We start from the raw sequence: 23,386 nt of genomic DNA, 5'->3' as shown, positions 1-23,386 counted from the left end.
TGGGATCCTGTCGCCAGCAGCTGCCCGCCTGTCCACACCCTGCCTCTGGGTGCCCGGTCTGCAGCCTCATCAGTGGTGCCCAAGCGCTCCCTGCGGAGGCTGGGCTGTGGAGGATGGATGGCAGCTGGCAGTGGGGGCTGGGGACCTCTCAGGGTGGGTCTGTGCCATCACTGGGGTGCGCCTGCCAGTCAGCGCTGAGCCCCGGGAGTGTCCCAGGCTGCGCCTCTTGGGCCCTCTGCACCTGCCTGTGAGCTCCGCTCGGCCAGGCGGGCAGCCCTGTGCCCCGAGGGACGTGTAGGTGCCCAGGAGCCTGTCCACGCGGGGCAAGAAAGGCCACGCACTGGGCAGTTCTGGAAGGGCTTCTGTGAGCCCTGCTGCTGCCGCACCTCGAGTCTCACCTTGGGACTGGGGCCCGGAGGTGACTCGGGCGTGAACCTGGCTCCGTGTCCGCGACCCCGCCTGCCCTGGCTGCAGTCCGAGTGGCAGAGAACTTCTCTCCCCACCTCCTCCCCGCAGCGCTCTCGGCTCCAACATCTGGGTGCACCCCCTCCCAAGATTGCACCCCCGCCCCGTTCCTCCGGGCCCTGGCCCTGGCCCCAGCTGGAGTTGCCGGGAGGGGGTGCTGCTGTCCTAGCAGGGGCCATCCCGGTCCCCTGCACAAGACTGGAAGCAGATGCCTGTGGCACACAGGCCGTGAGGTCCTCACTGTCCCCTCTCTGAACCCGGCCCGGCCGCAGGTGCCTCTGGGGGCAGCCGGGGTGCCTCTGGGGGCCGCCGCGGAGATCCCTGGGAGCTGCTTCGTCAGCGTCTGCCGGGGGCCACGTCGGCATTGCTGCGCTGTAGTCCCTTAAGCACCGAGCGTCAGGCTGCACGCGGGAAAACGTCCCGTGCTCGGGATCTCGCAGCCTGATTAAGTGGCAGGAAAATCGTTCGGTGTGGTAATGCCGCCCGCGGCCTGGCATGTGACGGGGCGTGGTATCCGGCACGCCGCGCTCTCTGAGCTGCGTCCCCAGGGAGTGAGTGGCATTCCGGCTTCAGCCTGAACTTCCGTGTCGGGGACGCGTGTTCCGGAGCGTTTGAAATGTATCTTGAAAGCGGCGTTTGAGTGTAACAGGTGTAACCAGGGATGAGCGGGAGCGATTTCAAAGCCCGGCTAATCCGGCAGCGGTGACGGCGAACGGCTCGTTCCCGTCTAATTAATGAAATAAATAAATAAATAGCAGCTGGCGGTCGTCGGCCGGCAGTGATCAGATGAAGCAGCTTCGAGGCTGGGGAGTGGACAAGAGGAGGGGCCTCCCGGGCCCTTCTGCGACGACGCTGCCTGGGCGTCCAGCTCGGGACACAGCTCTGGGGCCTGGACGTGCGTCCGGCATCTCAGGGTCACTTGGCGGCGCCGTCCCTGCCCTGCGCCCCCGCTGGCTCCATTGTCGTCTCCGTATGTCGCTGTCTCGGCCCTGGGTGGTGGGTTTGCTGGCCAGGTCCTCGCTGAGCGTGGCCGAGAACCTGGCCGCCTCTCGGGAGGTGGAGCCTGGCCCGGGCCAGGGTCCTGTGCCCTGCAAGGGCCCTCACGGGACTGCGGGCACCTGGCGGGGTGGGGGAGATGCTGGGGTCCCGGGGCTGCCCCTGGCCCGTGAGGAGGCACCCCTGGGGGACCTCCGCGGCTGCCCCACTGCTCTGAGGCATGGGCTGCGCCCCACTCCATCCCCTGCAAGGCCCGTGGGAGCTGCGACCCCCTTCACGTTGTAATGTTCCAATACGAGCCCGGAACTGGCCTTGAAGTCACTTCACTTTCCTTGTAAATCCCCAGGAATATGTCGTCTGGATTGGAGGGGCCAGCGTGTGTGTGTGTGAGAGCAGTGCACACGTGTGCAGACAGCCTGTGTGTGTGAGAGCAGTGCACACGCGTGCAGGCAGCCTGTGTGTGTGAGCAGTGCACACGCGTGCAGACAGCCTGTGTGTGTGAGCAGTGCACACGCGTGCAGACAGCCTGTGTGTGAGAGCAGTGCACACGCGTGCAGACAGCCTGTGTGTGTCCGCAGTGCACACGCGTGCAGACAGCCTGTGTGTGTGAGCAGTGCACACATGTGCAGACAGCCTGTGTGTGTGTGAGCAGTGCACACGTGTGCAGACAGCCTGTGTGTGTGAGAGCAGTGCACACGCGTGCAGACAGCCTGTGTGTGTCCGCAGTGCACACGCGTGCAGACAGCCTGTGTGTGAGCAGTGCACACATGTGCAGACAGCCTGTGTGTGTGTGAGCAGTGCACACGTGTGCAGACAGCCTGTGTGTGTGAGAGCAGTGCACACGCGTGCAGGCAGCCTGTGTGTGTCCGCAGTGCACACACGAGGGAGCACTGACCCGGGTCTCTGCCCTGGGTGCCAGCAGCAGCCCCCGATGGCGGAGGTGACCCCGACCACCTGCAGACACTGCCTGTGTCCCGTGTTCCCCTGTGGGAGAGCGGAGCCACCGCCCGTCACCCTCGGCCGGGCCCTCTGCCTGCACCCTGCCGGGCCCGAAGCTGGCCTGTGACGTCCGCTCAGTCTCCTGAGCTTCCGAGGTGTCTGTGCGAGGGCTGGGGGGGGGGGCGTGTTCCTGCCAGAGCTCGGGGTCCCGGAGAAAACAAAATGGCAGCAGAGAAGGGGGCGGAGCAAGGCCCCTCCTGAGCCCGGGGCCCAGCCCTCGGTGCCGTGACAGCCGCCTGTTCCCCGTGCCGCGGCAGAGAAGGGGGAGTGCAGGGGGGCTACCGGGGGAGGGGCACGTGAGCCTGGAGCCTTGGGGAGGGTGGCGCCTTCTCCAGAGCAGCTGTCCACGTGGGGTGCCACGTAAGCCCCCTGTGGGGTGCTGGTGGACAGCGAGGGGGCTGGCGTGGGGGGCACTGGGCCTACAGGGAGGCTGGGGGCTCCCGGCAGGTGCAGTCAGAATGGTGGTCAAGCCCCAGCTCTGGAAGGTGTCCTGGGTCCAAGATGGCCATCGCAGCCACTCCTGCACCTGCCGTGTTAGCTGCTCACGCCAGTTTCCAGTCTTGACGTGCACGCGGGTGTCTGTGTGTGTGTGTGCACTGATGCCGATGCCCGGGGGGTGGGACTTCCTGTCTGCATCCCCTTGAACCCTGCCGGCCCCTCTGAGCTGCACACGGGCGTTTTTCGGGTGAGGTGTTCTAGCGACTGTGCAACTTGCGAAAGGCCCAGAGTTCCCGGCCGACCCTAATTCTGATGCGGAATTTGAGTGCAAGACTTGCAGCCCTGCCTCCCGCCTCCAGGGCACCCACTGGAAATGATTCAAGTTTGTTTAGATGATGGGGGGTTCCTCTGGTCACAGCTGTCCCCACCCACACACCGGGTGAGCGGTGCAGGCTCAGGCTGTGTCCCTGAGACCAGGCCCAGGGCCCCGCAGCCCTCTGCCATGTGCCAGGAAGGACCCCTCTGTCTGTGGTGGGAACCTTGGGCTCTGCAGACCCTGGGGCAGGAGGGGGCAGCAGCTGGGCGATGACTCAGCCCAGGGAGCCTGGTGAGTCAGCAGAGGTCGACCTTGGGGGATTGGGGCGCCTGTAGCACAGGGCTGCAGGTGCACCCGCCGGGGGGCTTCTCTGCTCCACCTGCCGCCTGGAGACGCTGGGACCCTTTGCCTGAGAGCCCACCTGGGAGTCCATGCTGACCACCGAGACGGAGCTCAGGGAAGGGGGGGCAGTGGCCTTTAGAAACCGAGCGGAAGGGTTGATCAGCAGGTCCCACGAGGCCTCGCTCCCGGTGCTCACAGCCAAGACCGCACGCGCCGGGGGTTTAGTGCTAGGGGCAGGGAACTCGGAGTCTGGCCGTGGCCAGGAGCTCTCGGTCGCGTGGGCGGTGGGACTGTCCGTCTGATTTGTTTTCCTCTCTGATTTTCCCTTGGGATACAGGGACCGTGTTTATTTTTAAGGCAAAACCATGTTATTAAAACTCACTGCCGCCCCCTTGTCATGTGTCGGCTTCCATGGCTCGGCCTGGAGTGCTGGTCCTTGGGTCCAGGTCGAACTTCTCCACACGTGGGCTTCTGTCCCGTGGCCCGTGGGCAGAGACGGAGCCCCCAGGTTCGCGCTCTGCTCAGACCAGCTCAGACCTCGGGGCCTGAGAGGCCTGAGCTGGCCGGAGATGGCCGGGCCGAGGGACTGACGACCGCTCCCCAGCTCCAGGGCCACAGGACCACTGCTGCTTCTCTCTCCAAGACCCCCGCCCACCCGCCCCAACGCCCAGATTCCACGTGTCCGTGAGGTTTCCAGAAGCAGATGCGGGGCCCCAGGACCCCATATCCCCCCGCTCTCCCTGTGCTGTGCATGGTAGGGGGTGGGACAGTGGAATTCCCGGGGTGGGGCCTGTGCCCTGTGTGGTGGGCGTGGCTCGTGGTGGGCGGGGCCTTGCTGTGCCTTGGGGCAGGACAGTGGGGTTCCTGGGGCAGGGCCTGTGCTGTGTGTGGGGGGGGCAGGACAGGGGGTTCCTGGGGCAGCGCCTGTGCTGTGTGTGTGGGGGGCGGGACAGGGGGTTCCTGGGACGGGGCCTGTGCTGTGCGTGTGGGGGGCAGGACAGGGGGTTCCTGGGGCAGGGCCTGCGCCGTGCACTGGGGCAGGACGATGTGGTTCCTGGCCCAAACGCTGACCTTGGCCGCCTTGCTACTGCTCTGGGGCCGTCAGAGAACCTGCCACGCAGGAGGTTGTGAGAGAAGACGCGGAGGACAGGCAGGCAGCAGGGTCTGGTGCTGCCGAGGAGCCCTGCCCGCCCCCCCTCCCCCGCCCAGGCTGCTGTCGGCTCTGCCAACACTGCGGGCAGCACTTCCGGTTCCTCCTGCTCTGCCGGCTCCCGCTGCTGCGCCGCCGGATGACAGGTGTTTGCGTGAGCAGTTGGCTGGGATAGGCGGCAGGCACATCCCCCCGTGTTTGCAGCGGGTGGCTTTGAGGGCTCAGAGCCCGGGGGTCTGCGGGTCCTGGGATTGTGTGACCACCGCGCTCTGGTTGAGTCCTTTGAGAAGCAGAGTTACAGACAGAGACGGGGGAGACCTGGTATCTTCCATCTGCTGGTTCACTCCCCAGATGTCCACACAGCTGGGGCTAGGCCCCGCAAAGCCAGGAGCCAGGAGCTCCGTCTGGGTCTCCCACGCGGGAGCAGGGCCCAGGGACTTGGGCCATCTTCTGCTGCCTTCCCAGGGCACAGCAGAGAGCTGGACGGGAAGAGGGGCAGCCGGGACAGGAACCAGCGCCCCGAGGGGATGCCGGTGCCCCAGGCGGCCACTTCACCTTTATGCCGCAGTGCCGGCCCCCCCAGCCCGGTGCTTGCTGCTGTCCTGGGAGCTCCCGAGAGCCCGTGGTGACTCTGAGTCCTGCCACGTTGTGTCCCTGAGCCGAACTGCCCGCCGACCCTGCCGTGTGCCGGCTGTGCCGTTGTGGGCCGGGGTCTCAGTGTTTCCTGGGAGCACCTGCTGGAAGCCCTCAGCCGGCCCCCGCCTCCTGCCGCCCCATCCACAGCCTCTCCCTTCCGTGGGCAGAAGCCGTTCCAGGCACTGGGTCCACTGCAGAGGGAGCCCCCCCCGGGGATGTCCTTCCCGGTGGGGGCCACCAACCTCGACCAAGGAGCCCTGGGGAGGGGCGGGCCGGCCTGAGACAGGGCAGGGCCGAGGGGTCTGGTGAAGCAGGGACCCGCTCACTAGGCAGCCCCTACCCCAGAGCCTGCTCTGCGCTCCGTCCTGGAATAAGCGGGGTAGGCCCGGCCCCCAGCCTCAGCTCACCTGCCCAAGGCCCAGGGCAGCCAGCCCAGGTGAGCCCTCCTGGAGTCCGTAGTGGGCCCCCCTGCTCGGGCCAGGGCAGACTCTGGGACGTGTGCTGGAGGCCTCAAGAGGAGCTGAGCGGCGAGGCCAGCAGAGCAAACAGCCGAGAAGCCCCCACTGGCCGCTGCCCCAGGACAGATCCCGATGGACACAGGTGGGGAGGGTTCCTGATGTGCAGGGTGGGGCCTGCACGGGAGGGGGTGCACAGCCTGGGTGGCCCCGGGGGGACAGGAGCCTGTGAGGAGCAAGGCCTGGGCTGCTCGGGCTCCGGGCTGGGTTTGCATTGCCCGCATCTGATTCAGGCGTCAGCAAAACTCGTGCAGCCCAAGGTCAGCAGAGCAGGCACCCCGGTCGTCCACAGCCTGGCCGTGCCCACCTTTCCTCCCCCACACCATTGAGACCCACATGCTGGGGGTCCTGGGCCGTGCCTGAGGTGTGGCCATGGCAGAGTGGTACCTGTAGGACGGTGTGACTGGGGCTGTGCAAACTCAGTCCCCGTGGGTCCCACAAGGCCGGGCATTACATGGGGGGCTGAGCACCAGGGACAGGGTGCTGGTCCCCCGTGGGTCCCATAAGGCCGTGCAGGCCCTGGGCGTGACTTGGGGGCTGAGCACCAGGGACAGGTGCACCTTGCCCACCCGAGGGGCCAGCGTCCTCCCAGGGTCTCCTTTGGCCTTGTCACTTGGCTCTGGGTGCACTCCACAGGTGCATTTTAATCCCCTACCCTTGAGGTGGGGAAATGGACCCCAGCTGCCCCATTCCCCGGGCCTAGAGGGCGCCGCTGCCAGCTGGAGTGCGCCCATGCTGTCCAGGCCTCTCCAGACCACCCCGAAGCGTGGGGCTGCAGGGCCCAGGGACCCTTTGCCCTGTGCTGTGGGGCCGCCTCGCTCTGCAACACCCCCGTTCCCCAGCTGCACCTGGTGGTCATCGGGAGGGGGCCCTCTGTGTGGTCGTCGGGAGGGGAGGGGGCCCTCTGTGTGGTCGTCGGGAGGGGAGGGGGTCCTCTGTGTGGTCGTCCGGAGGGGAGGGCATCCTCTGTGTGGTCGTCGGGAGGGGAGAGGGTCCTCTGTGTGGTCGTCAGGAGGGGGTCCTCTGTGTGGTCGTCCGGAGGGGAGGGCGTCCTCTGTGTGGTCGTCGGGAGGGGGCCCTCTGTGTGGTCGTCGGGAGGGGAGGGCGTCCTCTGTGTGGTCGTCGGGAGGGGGTCCTCTGTGTGGTCGTCGGGAGGGGGCCCTCTGTGTGGTCGTCGGGAGGGGAGAGGGTCCTCTGTGTGGTCGTCGGGAGGGGGTCCTCTGTGTGGTCGTCCGGAGGGGAGGGGGTCCTCTGTGTGGTCATCAGGAGGGGGTCCTCTGTGTGGTCGTCCGGAGGGGAGGGGGTCCTCTGTGTGGTCGTCGGGAGGGGGCCCTCTGTGCACCACGGCTGTGAGGATATAGACCCCTCCCTGCCCCTCGGAGTCGGGCCCATGGCTGTGAAGGCCTGTGTGGGCAGAGAGCAGAGGGGGAGCTGGGCCTCGGGGGGCCGGGCTGGGGGCTGGGGTCCACTGCACTGTGACTGAGCAGGGCCGCCTCCGGGGTTGGCGCCAGCACCAGAAGCCCATCTGAGAAGCGGCCCTGGGCAGGCACGGGCACTGCGTGGGGTGTGCGGCCCCACTCCCGGGGTGCACCCTGAAACCACCAAGGGTCAGAGCCAGAAGCCAGCCACTGGGCCAGGCCAGAGGGCAGGGGGAGCCTGGCCCCGTGTCCTGGCCACAGGCCCTGAGGCTCTGCCCCGGGAAGTAGCAGGATCCCTGCTGTGCGGGGGGTGGGGTCTCAGGGTCAGGGTGCGGCTGAGGCTGCCCAGGACGTCCTGTCTCGTCCAGGAGCCGCTGTGCAGTGTCCCTCACAGGTCACACTGAGGTCACACACGCAGAGGCACACACGGACTTAGGCTGCACACAGATGGGTGTACATGCAGACACATACATGTAGATGCATGTACACAGACACACGCAGAGGCACACACAGACTTAGGCTGCACACAGATGGGTGTACATGTAGACACATACGTGTAGATGCATGTACACAGACACACGCAGAGGCACACACGGACTTAGGCTGCACACAGATGGGTGTACATGCAGACACATACATGTAGATGCATGTACACAGACACACGCAGAGGCACACACAGACTTAGGCTGCACACAGATGGGTGTACATGTAGACACATACGTGTAGATGCATGTACACAGACACACGCAGAGGCACACACGGACTTAGGCTACACAGATGGGTGTACATGCAGACACATACGTGTAGATGCATGTACACAGACACACGCAGAGGCACACACGGACTTAGGCTGCACACAGATGGGTGTACATGTAGACACATACGTGTAGATGCATGTACACAGACACACGCAGAGGCACACACAGACTTAGGCTGCACACAGATGGGTGTACATGCAGACACATACGTGTAGATGCATGTACACAGACACACGTAGAGGCACACACGGACTTAGGCTACACACAGATGGGTGTACATGCAGACACATACGTGTAGATGCATGTACACAGACACACAGAGGCACACACGGACTTAGGCTGCACACAGATGGGTGTACATGCAGACACATACGTGTAGGTGTATGTACACTGACACACGTAGAGTCACACACGGACTTAGGCTGCACACAGATGGGTGTACATGCAGACACATACATGTACATGTGTGTACACAGAAACACGTGCCACTGATGCACTCAGTTGCACAGCCCCTGGGCAGGGCTGCACACCCAGACCCAGGAACAGGAGCTTCCCAACTCGGAAGGACGCGTAGCCCTGGGCGCAGCAGGAATCCAGCTCCGGGCAGGGCAGCAGGGGCCCTGGGGGGAAGGAGAGGAGGGCACCAGCTGTGGGTGTGAGTCTCGTGTTCGAGAGCCGCCCTGGTGGGTGCCCAGCCCTGGAGCTGCCCCGCCCGTCCAAGGGGCCTGGAGGTGGTGTGGAGGCTACGGGAGGCCTGGAGGTGGTGTGGAGGCTGTGGGGGGGAACTGGAGGTGGTGTGGAGGCTGTGGGGGGCCTAGAAGTGGTGTGGAGGCTGTGGGGGGCCTGGAGGTGGTGTGGAGGCTGTGGGGGGCCTGGAAGTGGTGTGGAGGCTGTGAGGGCCTGGAGGTGGTGTGGAGGCTGTGGCAACCTGGCGGTGGTGTGGAGGCTGTGGGGGTTCTGGAGGTGGTGTGGAGGCTGTGGGGCCTGGAGGTGGTGTGGAGGCTGTGGGGGGCCTGGAGGTGGTGTGGAGGCTGTGGGGGGCCTGGAGGTGGTGTGGAGGCTGTGGGGCCTGGAGGTGGTGTGGAGGCTGTGGGGCCTGGAGGTGGTGTGGAGGCTGTGGGGGGACCTGGAGGTGGTGTGGAGGCTGTGGGTTCTGGAGGTGGTGTGGAGGCTGTGGGTTCTGGAGGTGGTGTGGAGGCTGTGGGGGGCCTGGAGCTGGTGTGGAGGCTGAGGGGGGAGTGGAGGTGGTGTGGAGGCTGTGGGGGCCTGGAGGTGGTGTGGAGGCTGTGGGTTCTGGAGGTGGTGTGGAGGCTGTGGGTTCTGGAGGTGGTGTGGAGGCTGTGGGGGGCCTGGAAGTGGTGTGGAGGCTGTGAGGGCCTGGAGGTGGTGTGGAGGCTGTGGCAACCTGGCGGTGGTGTGGAGGCTGTGGGGGTTCTGGAGGTGGTGTGGAGGCTGTGGGGCCTGGAGGTGGTGTGGAGGCTGTGGGGGGCCTGGAGGTGGTGTGGAGGCTGTGGGGGGCCTGGAGGTGGTGTGGAGGCTGTGGGGCCTGGAGGTGGTGTGGAGGCTGTGGGGCCTGGAGGTGGTGTGGAGGCTGTGGGGGGACCTGGAGGTGGTGTGGAGGCTGTGGGTTCTGGAGGTGGTGTGGAGGCTGTGGGTTCTGGAGGTGGTGTGGAGGCTGTGGGGGGCCTGGAGCTGGTGTGGAGGCTGAGGGGGGAGTGGAGGTGGTGTGGAGGCTGTGGGGGCCTGGAGGTGGTGTGGAGGCTGTGGGTTCTGGAGGTGGTGTGGAGGCTGTGGGTTCTGGAGGTGGTGTGGAGGCTGTGGGGGGTTCTGGAGGTGGTGTGGAGGCTGTGGGTTCTGGAGGTGGTATGGAGGCTGTGGGGGGCCTGGAGCTGGTGTGGAGGCTGAGGGGGGCCTGGAGGTGGTGTGGAGGCTGTGGGGCCTGGAGGTGGTGTGGAGGCTGTGGGTTCTGGAGGTGGTGTGGAGGCTGTGGGTTCTGCAGGTGGTGTGGAAGCTGAGGGGGGCCTGGAGGTGGTGTGGAGGCTGTGGGTTCTGGAGGTGGTGTGGAGGCTGAGGGGGGCCTGGAGGTGGTGTGGAGGCTGTGGGGGCCTGGCGGTGGTGTGGAGGCTGTGGGGGGCCTGGAGGTGGTGTGGAGGCTGTGGGGGGACCTGGAGGTGGTGTGGAGGCTGTGGGTTCTGGAGGTGGTGTGGAGGCTGTGGTGGGAGCCGGGAGGTGGTGTGGAGGCTGTGAGGGCCTGGAGGTGGTGTGGAGGCTGTGGGTTCCGGAGGTGGTGTGGAGGCTGTGGGGGGACCTGGAGGTGGTGTGGAGGCTGTGGGGGCCTGGAGGTGGTGTGGAGGCTATGGGGCCTGGAGGTGGTGTGGAGGCTGTGGCGACCTGGTGGTGGTGTGGAGGCTGTGGGGGGCCTGGAGGTGGTGTGGAGGCTGTGGGATCTGGAGGTGGTGTGGAGGCTGAGGGGGGCCTGGAGGTGGTGTGGAGGCTGTGGGGCCTGGAGGTGGTGTGGAGGCTGTGGGGGGCCTGGAGGTGGTGTGGAGGCTGTGGGGGGCCTGGAGGTGGTGTGGAGGCTGTGGGGGGCCTGTAGGTGGTGTGGAGTCTGTGGGGGCCTGGAGGTGGTGTGGAGGCTGTGGGGGGCCTGGAGGTGGTGTGGAGGCTGTGGGGGGCCTGGAGGTGGTGTGGAGGCTGTGGGGGGCCTGTAGGTGGTGTGGAGGCTGTGGGTTCTGGAGGTGGTGTGGAGGCTGTGGGGGGACCTGGAGGTGGAGTGGAGGCTGTGGGTTCTGGAGGTGGTCTGGAGGCTTTGGGGGCCTGGAGGTGGTGTGGAGGCTGTGGAGTGGCCTGGAGGTGGTGTGGAGGCTGTGGAGTGGCCTGGAGGTGGTGTGGAGGCTGTGGGGGGCCTGGAGGTGGTGTGGAGGCTGTGGGGGGCCTGGAGGTGGTGTGGAGGCTGTGGGGGGCCTGTAGGTGGTGTGGAGGCTGTGGGTTCTGGAGGTGGTGTGGAGGCTGTGGGTTCTGGAGGTGGTGTGGAGGCTGTGGGGCCTGGAGATGGTGTGGAGGCTGTTGGGGGCCTGGAGGTGGTGTGGAGGCTGTGGGGGGGTCTGGAGGTGGAGTGGAGGCTGTGGGGGGTTTTGGAGGTGGTGTGGAGGCTGTGGGGCCTGGAGGTGGTGTGGAGGCTGTGGGGGGCCTGGAGCTGGTGTGGAGGCTGTGGGGCCTGGAGGTGGTGTGGAGGCTGTGGGGGGCCTGGAGGTGGTGTGGAGGCTGTGGGGGGGAACTGGAGGTGGTGTGGAGGCTGTGGGTTCTGGAGGTGGTGTGGAGGCTGTGGGGCCTGGAGATGGTGTGGAGGCTGTTGGGGGCCTGGAGGTGGTGTGGAGGCTGTGGGGGGGACCTGGAGGTGGTGTGGAGGCTATTGGGGACCTGGAGGTGGTGTGGAGGCTGTGGATGGCCTGGAGGTGGTGTGGAGGCTGTGGGGGCCTGGAGGTGGAGTGGAGGCTATGGGGGGCCTGGAGGTGGTTTGGAGGCTGTGGGTTCTGGAGGTGGTGTGGAGGCTGTGGGGGCCTGGAGGTGGTGTGGAGGCTGTGGTTTCTGGAGGTGGTGTGGAGGCTGTGGGTTCTGGAGGTGGTGTGGAGGCTGTGGGGGGGTCTGGAGGTGGAGTGGAGGCTGTGGGGGGTTCTGGAGGTGGTGTGGAGGCTGTGGGGGGACCTGGAGGTGGTGTGGAGGCTGTGGGGGGTTCTGGAGGTGGTGTGGAGGCTGTGGAGTGGCCTGGAGGTGGTGTGGAGGCTATTGGGGACCTGGAGGTGGTGTGGAGGCTGTGGGGGGGCCTGGAGGTGGAGTGGAGGCTGTGGGGGACCTGGAGGTGGTGTGGGGGCTGTGGGGCCTGGAGATGGTGTGGAGGCTGTGGGGGCCTGGAGGTGGTATGGAGGCTATTGGGGACCTGGAGGTGGTGTGGAGGCTGTGGGGGGCACTGGTGGTGGTGTGGAGGCTGTGGGGGGACCTGGAGGTGGTGTGGGGGCTGTGGGGCCTGGAGGTGGTGTGGAGGCTGTGGGGGGGCCTGGAGGTAGTGTGGAGGTTATTGGGGACCTGGAGGTGGTGTGGAGGCTGTGGGGGGGACTGGTGTTGGTGTGGAGGCTGTGGGGGGACCTGGAGGTGGTGTGGGGGCTGTGGGGCCTGGAGATGGTGTGGAGGCTGTTGGGGGCCTGGAGGTGGTGTGGAGGCTGTGTGGAGCCTGGAGGTGGTGTGGAGGCTGTGGGTTCTGGAGGTGGTGTGGAGGCTGTGGGGGCCTGGAGGTGGTGTGGAGGCTGTGGGTTCTGGAGGTGGTGTGGAGGCTGTGGGTTCTGGAGGTGGTGTGGAGGCTGTGGGGGCCTGGAGGTGGTGTGGAGGCTGTGGGTTCTGGAGGTGGTGTGGAGGCTGTGGGTTCTGGAGGTGGTGTGGAGGCTGTGGGGGGCCTGGAGCTGGTATGGAGGCTGTGGGTGGTTCTGGAGGTGGTGTGGAGGCTGTAGGGGGACCTGGAGGTGGTGTGGAGGCTGTGGGTTCTGGAGGTGGTGTGGAGGCTGTGGGGGGACCTGGAGGTGGTGTGGAGGCTGTGGGGGGTTCTGGAGGTGGTGTGGAGGCTGTGGGGGGCCTGGAGGTGGTGTGGAGACTGTGGGTTCTGGAGGTGGTGTGGAGGCTGTGGGGGGGACCTGTAGGTGGTGTGGAGGCTGTGGGTTCTGGAGGTGGTGTGGAGGCTGTGGGGCCTGGAGGTGGTGTGGAGGCTGTGGGGGGACCTGGAGGTGGTGTGGAGGCTGTGGGAGGGACCTGGAGCTGGTATGGAGGCTTTGGGGCCTGGAGGTGGTGTGGAGGCTGTGGGGGCCTGGAGGTGGTGTGGAGGCTGTGGGGGGGCCTGGAGGTGGTGTGGAGGCTATTGGGGACCTGGAGGTGGTGTGGAGGCTGTGGGGGGCACTGGTGGTGGTGTGGAGGCTGTGGGGGGACCTGGAGGTGGTGTGGGGGCTGTGGGGCCTGGAGGTGGTGTGGAGGCTGTGGGGGGGCCTGGAGGTGGTGTGGAGGCTATTGGGGACCTGGAGGTGGTGTGGAGGCTGTGGGGGGCACTGGTGGTGGTGTGGAGGCTGTGGGGGGACCTGGAGGTGGTGTGGGGGCTGTGGGGCCTGGAGGTGGTGTGGAGGCTGTGGGGGCCTGGAGGTGGTATGGAGGCTGTGGGGGGACCTGGAGGTGGTGTGGAGGCTGTGGCGACCTGGTGGTGGTGTGGAGGCTGTGGGGGGGCCTGGAGGTAGTGTGGAGGTTATTGGGGACCTGGAGGTGGTGTGGAGGCTGTGGGGGGGACTGGTGTTGGTGTGGAGGCTGTGGGGGGACCTGGAGGTGGTGTGGGGGCTGTGGGGCCTGGAGGTGGTGTGGAGGCTGTGGGGGGGCCTGGAGGTAGTGTGGAGGCTATTGGGGACCTGGAGGTGGTGTGGAGGCTGTGGGGGACCTGGAGGTGGTGTGGGGGCTGTGGGGGGACCTGGAGGTGGTGTGGGGGCTGTGGGGCCTGGAGATGGTGTGGAGGCTGTGGGGGCCTGGAGGTGGTGTGGAGGCTGTGGGGGGCCTGGAGGTGGTGTGGAGGCTGTTGGGTCCCAGAGCTGGTGTGGAGGCTGTGGGGAGGCCTGGAGGTGGTCGGTTTGGCTGGGAAACAGCACGAAAGGTGTCCTGGGTGCCTCCGTCCCCTTGGTCACTCAGGGCCACCCTTACTGCCAGCCAAGTCTGTGGGGAGGGGTGCAGCCCACCCGAGGACGCCCCTGTGTGTGGGGGCGTCCCTCGGGCTCTGGAGCACGGAGGGGCTTCCCTGCCGCTCCTCCCTGTCTCCTGTGTCCGTCTGAGAAGGGGATGTGAGGTCCAGGAGGGTGGCGAGGAGCCATGAGCACCGGGGTTTCTCTGGTTCAGGGCCTGTCTCTGCCTCCGTCAGGGTTGGGGGTGCAGAAGCGGGGCCAGGGCCAGGCCCTGGGCTCCAGGCAGCCCCTCGCCGGGGACTGGTGCAGACTGGCGTCAGCCCGTGTGTCTCCTGTTTCCTCCCTGAGGGCTGCATTAGAAGAAGGCCACGTGCACCTGGGACACTGGAGCCCCCCTAAATTCTCCACCGCGACAAGCCCGGATGCACTCCCCCGGGGAGAACTGAGGGCTGGGCCCGGCGGCACAGGGGCAACTTAATGCTCCTCATCTGGGATGAGGCAGCCCTGCCCCCGCCCGTGCTGCTGGGGAGGCCCCGGGGCCCTCTGGGTGGGTGTGAGGGCTCCCCCCCTACCCCCCGGCAGCTGCTGGCCCCGTGCATCTCAAATCCAGATTGGACTCCCCGTGTGCCTTCTCTCCCCGGCATGGATTCCCACCCGGAGTCCTGGCTCGCAGGAGGCCTCGGGAGACCCAGGGTAGGGTCCGTGTCCCTGTTGGGAGCACCGGAGGGTTCTGCTCCTGTGTCGCCATGTGGACACAACCCAGCTCGCTCCATCTGCCACAGCCACCAGCAGGGCCGGCGCCAGGCGCTGTGGGGGACGTGGCCATCATGTCCAGCCAGAGGGGAGGCAGGGTAAATGAACCCGTGTGTTTTGGCTTCGGTATCTCAGAGTGTCCCGGTCTGGAGTTGGACTTGGCCGGTGCCCGTCACGGCTGGGGGGCGGGCTTTCCCCCTCAGGGAAGGGCGCCCGCGTTCTGTGTGGGTGTCAGCCTCGGGCCAAGGGTGCGCTGCTCCCGGGCTGGCCCTGTGCGTCCTGCAGCCTGACCCTCGAGGTGTGGCCGCCGCTCCTCCAGGCTGCCTGCGTCCCCAGGCATCGCCCCTGGGTGTCGGCTACAGGTGTGACTGGACCATCTGTGTGCCCTCAGCCCCGTGGAGGGGGCCTGCCTCCCCTGTGGGCCAGGCAGGCGTGGCCGGGGCGCTCATGTCCTCAGCCTGTGGGAACTCACGGCCGGGTCCTTGTGCAGCCCTTGTCCCCTCCAGGCCGCCCTCCCAGTGTCCCCGTAATTACCCAGCAGACGGCGCAGGCCATGTGCGGCGGCCATGTGAGCTCCGACAGCAGCTGTCGCCTTTGACCTTGAGGGGAGCTGTGTGGGCAGGAAAGAGGCTCACCTGCTCGCCAGCTCGCTGGCAGCCTGCTGCACGGCCTGTGAGGCCCCCGGAGCTCGGTGCGGGTCAGAGGAGTGGGTGTGTGGCAGGGGCCGTGTTCTGGGCAGGAGCCCCAGCCAGGTCCCCGGAGGTGATCATTTGTCGCTGAGCTCAGGGCCAACATGAAATCCCAGGGCTCAGCACATCTCTGGAAAGCCGGGAGCCAGGTGTGCAGAGGCAGCAGGCGGGCGTGAGCACGCCCCATTTCCCCGCCTCGGAGGCGGCAGGTGTCGGCACAGCGGCCACCGACTCCTCGGCCACAGGCCATTTCCTGCGCGTCTCCCACCGCGGGTTTCTTCAGCGCTCTGTTTCAGGGACATTGTAGATTTACAGGGAGACTGACGATCGGAACGCCGCCGTGTGCTACGCACCTGCCTCCCGGACCCCGGCCCGAGGCGTGAGCCTCGGAGGGCGGTGCCGGCATCTCCCCGGGGACAGAATACACTGCCCTCAGAACCCCGCCCTTGTCCAGAGCCCCTGGCCCTGCGTGGTGTTCCGAGGTCACCTCTCCGAGGGTTCCCTGGAGCCAGCTCCCCAGGCTCCCGGGTTTTGGGGACCAGAAGTCTTGCAGAGGGCTGGCCGGGTGCTCCCTGTGTGGTGTCTGATGCTTTCCCCGTTCCCGTGCTGGGCTCGCGGGCTCCCAGGGCAGGGGAGGGACAGAGGCACCGCCAGTGACCTGCATGGCCGTGAGCACCTGCCCGGGTGTGGTCCAGGGTCCTCCACTGTGGAGGGGCATGCTCCCTCGTTCCAGGCATCCTTGGCAAGAGCCCCCCAGTTGCCCCCGCTGAAGGAGCAGAGAGCAGCGGGCTCAGCCGCCTCGGGGAGGTGGGCTCTGTGTCAGTGACGGGGGCTTCTGCCGCCCGCCCCATCAGCCATCATTGACCCCGCAGTGGGGGCCTCCGTGCGGCTGCACACCTGGCTGTGAGGCACCTTCGCCACAGCTGCACTCAGCCGCGTGGTGCTGTGATGACGCACACCCGTGCACCTGCCGTCAGGTGCGTGGCCCTGGCCAGTGGGAGCTGCTCCAGGCCCTCGCTGCTTTGGCCCAGTTGTGTGTCCTGGGTGCTTCCTCAGCTCCTGGGTAGCTGGCCCTGACCGTGGCCTGCCCCGGTCCCAGACCCCACGTCTGCCGGAGACCACGTCCCCGCGGCTGGGCGTCCTTGCTGCCTGCCAGGCTGGCTCCCTTCCCTTGGCAAAACCCATGGCTGCCTCGTCGGCGTCTCTCTGAGCCTCCGCGCCACGTCCCCGCGCACAGTGAGCGGCGTTCCGTAGTGGGACAGCCCCGATGGGTTGATCGCCTCCCTCAGAGACGTAGGGCCAAGCTGGGGCGGGGTGGGGGGAGCAGCGGCTCAGACGCCGCCCCGGGGGCTGCGTCTCATCCGGCAGTGCCCGGATGGGGCCCCGGCTGCCTGGTAATGTGAGCTGGGAGGCAGCAGGTGATGGCCCAAGTCCCCGGGGCCCTGCCACCCTTGCCGGGGCGGTGCTGGAGCTCCCGGCGCCTGGCGTCGGCCTGGCAGTGCCTGGCTGCTGTGGCTGTCTGGGCACGGCGGCAGTGGGCCAGCAGATCTCTCGGCGTCTGTGTCTTCAAATGGAATGGACGCGAGTAAGCCTCTAAGATTTTGATAAAAGACGCGCCTCCTGGTGCCTCCTGGTGCCCGCCGTGTTTGCCGACTGGGAACGCATCTGCTGCGGAAACAGCTCGGCGTGGACAGAAGTTTTCACGTCGCTTGGCTGCGTCCCCGGGAGTGGGATTCCCCGATTGGGTGGCGAGGCTGTGCTCTGCCAGCCGCTCCCGCGTGGCTGCGCCGCTTGGCGTCCGCCCAGCCGTGGGTGAGTGTTCCAGGGCTCCACGTTCCCACCAGCGCCTGTGGTTCTGGGATTTCAGCCCTTCCAGGAGGCACGGGGTGGTTCCCTCCCGGCTTCCTGCTGCCAGAGGTGCGAGTGCGTGTTTGGCGGTGTGGGTGGGGCACGTGCTCAGACCCCCCGGCCCCGTGTAACCGGACCAGGTGTCACCACAGTGTGTAGGGTTGGGCCCTCAGCCGAGCAGCGCTGTCTCGGTTCCCCTAACAGCGTCTCCGCGGACCAGCTGTCGGCAGAGTTGGTGACGCCGCACTTGTCAGTCTTTCTTCCTTGGATCACGCACCGGGCACTTTGTCTACAAACAGCTCGCCGTCCCCAGCCGAGCACACGCGGACTCCTCCCCCACCCCCGCGCCCGTGTAAAGTCTCGCGCTGTGCTCCGCGTCCGTCTGCTCTTCCTGGAGACGCCACACGCGCCGTGGCTTTGCCACGTGTTCCCCTTGTGCTGCTGTGAGGGTCGGGGCCTGGGATCCACCAGGCGCAGCGGCCAGCTCGATGGAGCCCGGGCTGGGGAGGCGAGCACGCGGCGGTGACCACAGAGGGAAAGTCGCCGCCCGGCCGGGTCAGTGAGGCCTACAGGCAGCTCCTGGGGGCAGCAGCGGCCAGGCTGGTGCTGGGGGTCCCAGGAAGCCACCTCAGGGTGGGCTCCACATTGGCCATGCACACTCCGTGCCCGGGCCTTCCCTCTTGGAGCAGAGCCCGGACCCTAGACCAAGGCCCCTGGCTCCCCGGTCACCATCGTCAGCTCACAAAGGCGAGACCTGGCCCACACGGGGCCCCTCCCCTCCTGACCTGGCCCACGCAGGGTCTCGTGGGAGCCCAGTGTGTGGCCCAGGTAGACCCCAGCCAGCCCTCCACCACCCTATCTGGCCCTGGGCCCTCCTCCAGCTCCTCCTCCTCCGGGTAGCCCTCCTGAGTTTCCCATGGACAGCCAGCTGCCCTGGGTCCCACAGGTTGTGCCGGATCCACTTCCCAGCCCAGACAGGAGAGCAGGACAAATGACTGAGCTTGTGATGGGAGGGAGGATGTGTCTGTGGGACCCGGGGCTCTCGTCCACGGAGGGGCGGTGCCTGAGTGCCAGGCCCTTCCCAGCCTCGGCAGCCTCCTGGCTGACGTCTCCTCCTCCCTGTGTGGCCTGCAGACCCCGGCGCCGCCCAACACAGTGTGTGCGGAGATGGGAGACAGATTCTCAGACCGGTGGCTGTGCCAAGGGCTGTGCCCCTGCCTGTGGCTGGGCTGGGAGGCCGAAGCCGGGCCTGGCGTTGATGGACACGGTGTCGTCAGCTGGGGATGTGGTGATGATCGTTTGCCCCGCCCTCCCCCAGCCTCCTGGTCCTCACGGGGGCGGGGACGTGGTGGCCAGCAGGGGCCTATGCGCCTCTCTCGCCTCTCACCACTCCCTCATGGCGACTTCCAAGCGCGGGTTCAGAAGCGGGCGGCTGTGCGCAGAGCATCAGCCGGGGGTTGACGCCGAGTATTTTAGACCCGGTCTGCAATCCGTCACTGGAGCCCAGAACCAAATGGCAAAATCCAGGCAGGGCTGGGTGCAGGCCCAGGGGCAGCCCCAGTCCAATGAGCCCCCGGCTCCTTGTCTGCCTGTCCCTGACCACCGCCCTGGCCCAGCCACACCCGTGCTGACCCTGGGCTTTGGCCATTAACTGCCCGGGTCTCAGACCCTCCCCTCTGAGCGTCTCAGGCAGGTGTGGGGGTCACCGATGCTGCCCGGGAGCGCTAACCCTCCCTCCACGGCCAGTCCCCACCCGCTGCAGACACCCCCCAGCCCTAGGGGAGGAGGAGTTGGGGGGGACATGCAGGGGGCTCCCTGGAGGAGGGGGAGGCGGCTGCGACAGAAGTCACCCCAGGAGAGAATCAGAGGTGACAGGCGAGGGTGGGAGCCCCGGCAGAGGCCGCCCGGGCACTGCGGGACAGCAGGGGTGGGAAGGGAGGGGCCCGGCCCGGGGGGCTTGGGGCGGACCAGACGTGTTGGCAGCCACTGAGGGGTCGTGCCAGCAGACGCTTGGTCCTCCCGAGACAGAGCCGCGTGGCGTGCACGCAGAGCCGGGCGGTCCATGGCGTGAGACGCAGCTCAGTGTTCTGTCTGTGGCACTGGGGATGTGGCTTTGTTTGGAAGTGGGGTGCTCGCAGACGTAGCAGAGTGACGCTGGGGGCTCTCGGGTGGGGAGAGGAGGACACTGGGGAGCTGGCCGCATGCTGATGGAGAGAGCGGACAGGCGCGGCTTCCGGCCAGAGGTCAGCCGGCGGCCACCCGAGTGGCTCTGGGGATGTGGCCCAGACCCCGTGGCTGTGAGAGACGAGCGTCATGTCCGTCAGGCAGCACATGGCTCCCCTGTCCTGGACCTGCAGAGTCAGAGTGGCCACCCAGGCCGGGGCCTGGGGCGTGGGCCTCGCGGGCCTCACCTTTCCTGCCCAGCGAGGCCCAGCATCGCGGCCCCTGAGGGACGAGGGCGTCGGGCGGGCAGCCTCGGGCCCTGGCTCAGGGCCGCGGGCGGAAGCGCTGCCCACTGCTCTCGGGAGGACGCTGGTGCCTCAGTGTGCCCGCGGTCCCCTGCTGTGTGCAGCTGCTCCCCAGCCCATGTGGTTTGCATTTTGCCTCCTTGCCGTCCCCTCACCCCAGTGGGCTGGGGTCCCCGAGTACGGGCTTCTTTGCAGCCTCACCCGCGGGGGCCCCGTGCAGGGGACGGCACAGCAGGCACTCAGTGTTGGCCGAGTGAGCCAAACGGCGAGGCTGCAGGAGGCTGAGGCGGGGGCACGGGGCAGGGGCGGGGGTCCAGGCTGTGGATGCCCTGGTGGGAGGCCGGCAGCCTGATCCCGGGGACCTGGGTGGCCGAGGGGGCGCTGTGTCTGCTGCAGAGTGGTGACAGCCGGGCAGGGGCTTCCCGGGGAAGGGGAGGGGCGGTTCTTCCTGTCACCTGCCCCATGGTTCTCACAGCTGAGCAGGCCTGAGAGCTGAGGGGTTTATCTGCGCGGTGGAGGGGGGAGGGGCAGGTGCTGCACCTGTAGACTGGAGGAGGTGGGGGAGGGGAAGCCAGTGAGTTGACCTCTTGGGGAGGAAGCCACTCTGCCTGGGCCAGGGCCAGGCCCAGCCCCTCCCACTGGCCAGCGATGGGGTGACTGCGAAGCGGAGTCTCTGGTGAGCGGGTGTCGGGGGCCGGTGGGTGCCGGGGCGCTGCCCTGCTAGGAGCACCCCAGCACCGCCGGCCTCTCTGCTCCTGACCCTGGTGTGTTCACACCCGCATGCCACCTGCATCTGCCTGTGTGTGCCCCGTGTGCCGTGTTTGGCCCGTGCTGTCCGGCCGGTGTGCAGAGGGAGCCCTAGCCTCCTCCTGGCTTGGGGGCCAGGTCCCCGCTCGCCCCCTGGCTGCCTGTGCACCCGGTGGGGAAGGCTGCTCTCCGGGGGCTGTGTGGCCTCTACCGTCCCGTGCTGGCGTGTAGGGTGGGGTGGGGAGGGGACCGAGGATTCCGCCGGGTTTCTGGCTGGGTCAGGGGCTGACGTGTGGGAGGGGGCCGGCTGCTGGCCTCGAGGTCCGGCCCTTCCACTTCCGGGTGTGGCAAGGGTGAGGCCCCTTTCAGTTGACCACCTGCCGCCTGCCGCCTGGCAGCTGCCAGTTTTTCTTGGTGCCAGCTGCCACGAGGCTCCTCTGGGCCTGGCATCCCTGTGCCGTGGGTGCTGTGCTGGGCGTGAGGGGTTCCTGTTGCAGGCCGGGGTGGCTGGGCTGGGGTCCCCCGTCTGCGGCCGCTCAGCGTGGTTCTGCTCCTGTCTTGCAGGTCAGCTGGCCGCGGGCACCTGTGAGATCGTCACCCTGGACCGGGACAGCAGCCAGCCGCGGAGGACGATCGCTCGGCAAACAGCGCGCTGCGCCTGCAGGAAGGGCCAGATCGCCGGCACCACGCGGGCCCGGCCCGCCTGCGTGGACGGTGAGAGCCCCGGCGGCCCCGGCCGCAGCCCCCACCCCCACCCCCATCCGCGGGCTGCTGGGAGCGCTGGGCGGGACCCGGACAGCCACCCACACCAGGGCAATGGGGCCTTCCCGGGCGGCCAGGGTGGCAGGGCGGCGGAGCTGTCACGTCCCTGGGTTCCTGTGGGTGGCGGCGGCCACTGCAGGCGCCCCTGGGCTGTGTGTGAGGACGGTGGGGGAGCCTGCGGCTGGCTGGGGGCCCCCGAGGGACCCCTGGGATGGAGCTGCCAGCAGGGCAGCCTCTGGAAGGGGAATGTTCACAGCTGGTCCCTTGGGGACCTCGGCTCTGACCCCGGCCAGGTTCAGGCCCCACAGCCGAGCCAGAGCCCACCCAGGGACCCCATGACCAGAGCCACGGGGAGCCCTGTGGGCCTGGCCACAGCCAGCGTGTTCCGTCCAGGTCGCATCGGGTGACCCCATGGGGGTTCCAGGCCGGAAGAGGAGGGTGGGCCCAGAGGGGAGGCGGGGTCCCTGGGAGCAGGGGATGTGGGGGATGGGCATGGACATGGACTTTGTCCTCCCCAGGGAGGGCAGGGCCCTGCAGGCGTCGCCCCGGGCCAATTTGGAGCCTGGGTTTTCCGGCTCTGCTCTGGGGCTTTTTCCCAGGCTGCAGCAGCCTGGGTTCAAATCCCACAGCTCCGCTCAGGAGCAGCCTGGGCGGCCCCTGCCGCTGTCCTTTGTCTGTGACCAAGACCGCCAGCCAGGGCCAGGGAGAGAGGAGCTGGTGCCGGCGCGAGCCCGGGCTTCGTGGTGTGGGGGCGGCCAGCTCAGGGGTGCAGGTGCCGTGAGCAGGGCTGGGCGTGCCCAGTGGCGTCCGGGCTCCGCACGCAGCGCCCCGCGTGGCTGGAGGCTGGGGGTGGGGTCACCGATGACCATACTCTGGACCCTGCAGACACAGGGCCAGGCCCCCAGGGAGCCCCAGGTGGCCGCTGCCCGGGGGGGACAGTCTGGGCCCCTGAGTCCTGTGCACCTTCCAGGCTTTGGGAGCTGCTCAATGTAGCCCAGCCGGGGACGGGAGCCCCGCGGCGCCCAGGAAGCCAGGACCGAGAGGCCTGGAGGGGTGGGGCCCCCTCGGCCCCTGCCCGGCAGGGCTCTGTGGGAGGGGCTGAGCGTGCAGCTGGGCTGGGATGGGACCGGTGGGGGGACCCTCGCTGGGGCCGATCTGTCTTCCTCTCGCTTCCCCGGCAGGGCATGTGACGGGCACCCAGCTGCACAATTACCCTAATTCTGCTCCAATTCTGGGATAAATTGGGCCCCGAGGGGAAGGCGGCCGCCTTCCCAGCGAACCAAATTAGCCGGTAGCACGGCCATGCCCGGCTCCGGCTCCCGCCCTGGGGCAGGTGCACGTGGTGGCCAGGTGTTGAGGGATTGTGCGAGACTGAGGGCCGGCCAAGCCCCGCCCTGTGGGCAGGGATTGAGCCTGGGGGTGTCCCCTTCCTCTCCCGGGAGACCCCCACACCAGGGCCAGGCCCCAGAGCCCCAGATGGAAACCTCCCGGGCTCCACACAGTGCCGTCCTCCTGGCTGCCGTCGGCTGGGTTCCTGCCCTGCCTGTATGAATGCGAGTCCTGCCGCCGGGCGCTGGGGTGTCTGCTTAATTCATTCATTCAGACACGGGGTCTGCTGTGGGTGTGGGGGCTGAGGGGGCCCCCGGTGAAAACATTCGCTCCTCGGCACATGGGAGCTCAGGCCCCGGAGCGCAGCCGCAAGTTCCTGTCAGCGCCTTGCAGGGATAGGTCCCCGAGGGCACCTATGAGCAGGGTATCGAGGGATGAATAGGAGTTCTCCAGACAGCTTCTCTTTGTAAGAGGAGGCCTCCTGGCCTGTGTCTGAGATGAAGTGTTTCCCGGTGAACCCTGGCAGTGCTGGGCCCCGTGCACCTGTGCGAGAGTGCGTCTGGCTCAGGGAACTGTCCACAAAGACACAACCCCCCCACCACCACTGCACTCACACAGCCGCAGGGCTGTGCCTGCTCCAGGGACACAGATTGGTGATGTCCAGGTGGGCAGGGCCAGGCTCCAAGCTCCCCTCTCCCAGCCACAGGACCCTGTGTGGTCCTGAGGGTCCCCAGGGCCTGGAAGAGGGGGTATGTCCTCCTGGGAGCTGCAGGAGGTACAGAGTCAGTGTCATGGTGAGGGGGTGTGTCCTGGGAGGTGCTGAGTCAGTGTCATGGTGAGGGGGCGTGTCCTCCTGGGAGGTGCTGAGTCAGTGTCATGGTGAGGGGGCGTGTCCTCCTGGGAGGTGCTGAGTCAGTGTCATGGTGAGGGGGCGTGTCCTCCTGGGAGGTGCTGAGTCAGTGTCATGGTGAGGGGGCGTGTCCTCCTGGGAGGTGCTGAGTCAGTGTCGCGGTGAGGGGGCGTGTCCTGGGAGTTGCTGAGTCAGTGTCACGGTGAGG

At 67.4% G+C, this 23,386-nt stretch overlaps 1 protein-coding gene across 1 annotated transcript in view; it reads left to right on the top strand.

The window, feature by feature from the left end:
- Window positions 1-23,386, top strand: part of TAFA5 (TAFA chemokine like family member 5) — a 130,125-nt gene that overhangs the window by 81,838 nt on the left and 24,901 nt on the right. Inside the window, exon 2 of the mRNA XM_062201911.1 lies at window positions 20,802-20,951. Within this exon, the coding sequence (XP_062057895.1) occupies window positions 20,802-20,951 (150 nt within the window). The remainder of the gene's footprint in view (window positions 1-20,801; window positions 20,952-23,386) is intronic.

Source organism: Lepus europaeus, chromosome 10 (assembly GCF_033115175.1).
Source record: "Lepus europaeus isolate LE1 chromosome 10, mLepTim1.pri, whole genome shotgun sequence".
In the NCBI taxonomy this organism is placed as follows: Eukaryota; Metazoa; Chordata; class Mammalia; order Lagomorpha; family Leporidae; genus Lepus; species Lepus europaeus.
Note: the sequence above shows the minus strand (reverse complement) of the source record. Positions and strands in the feature narration are given on the sequence as shown.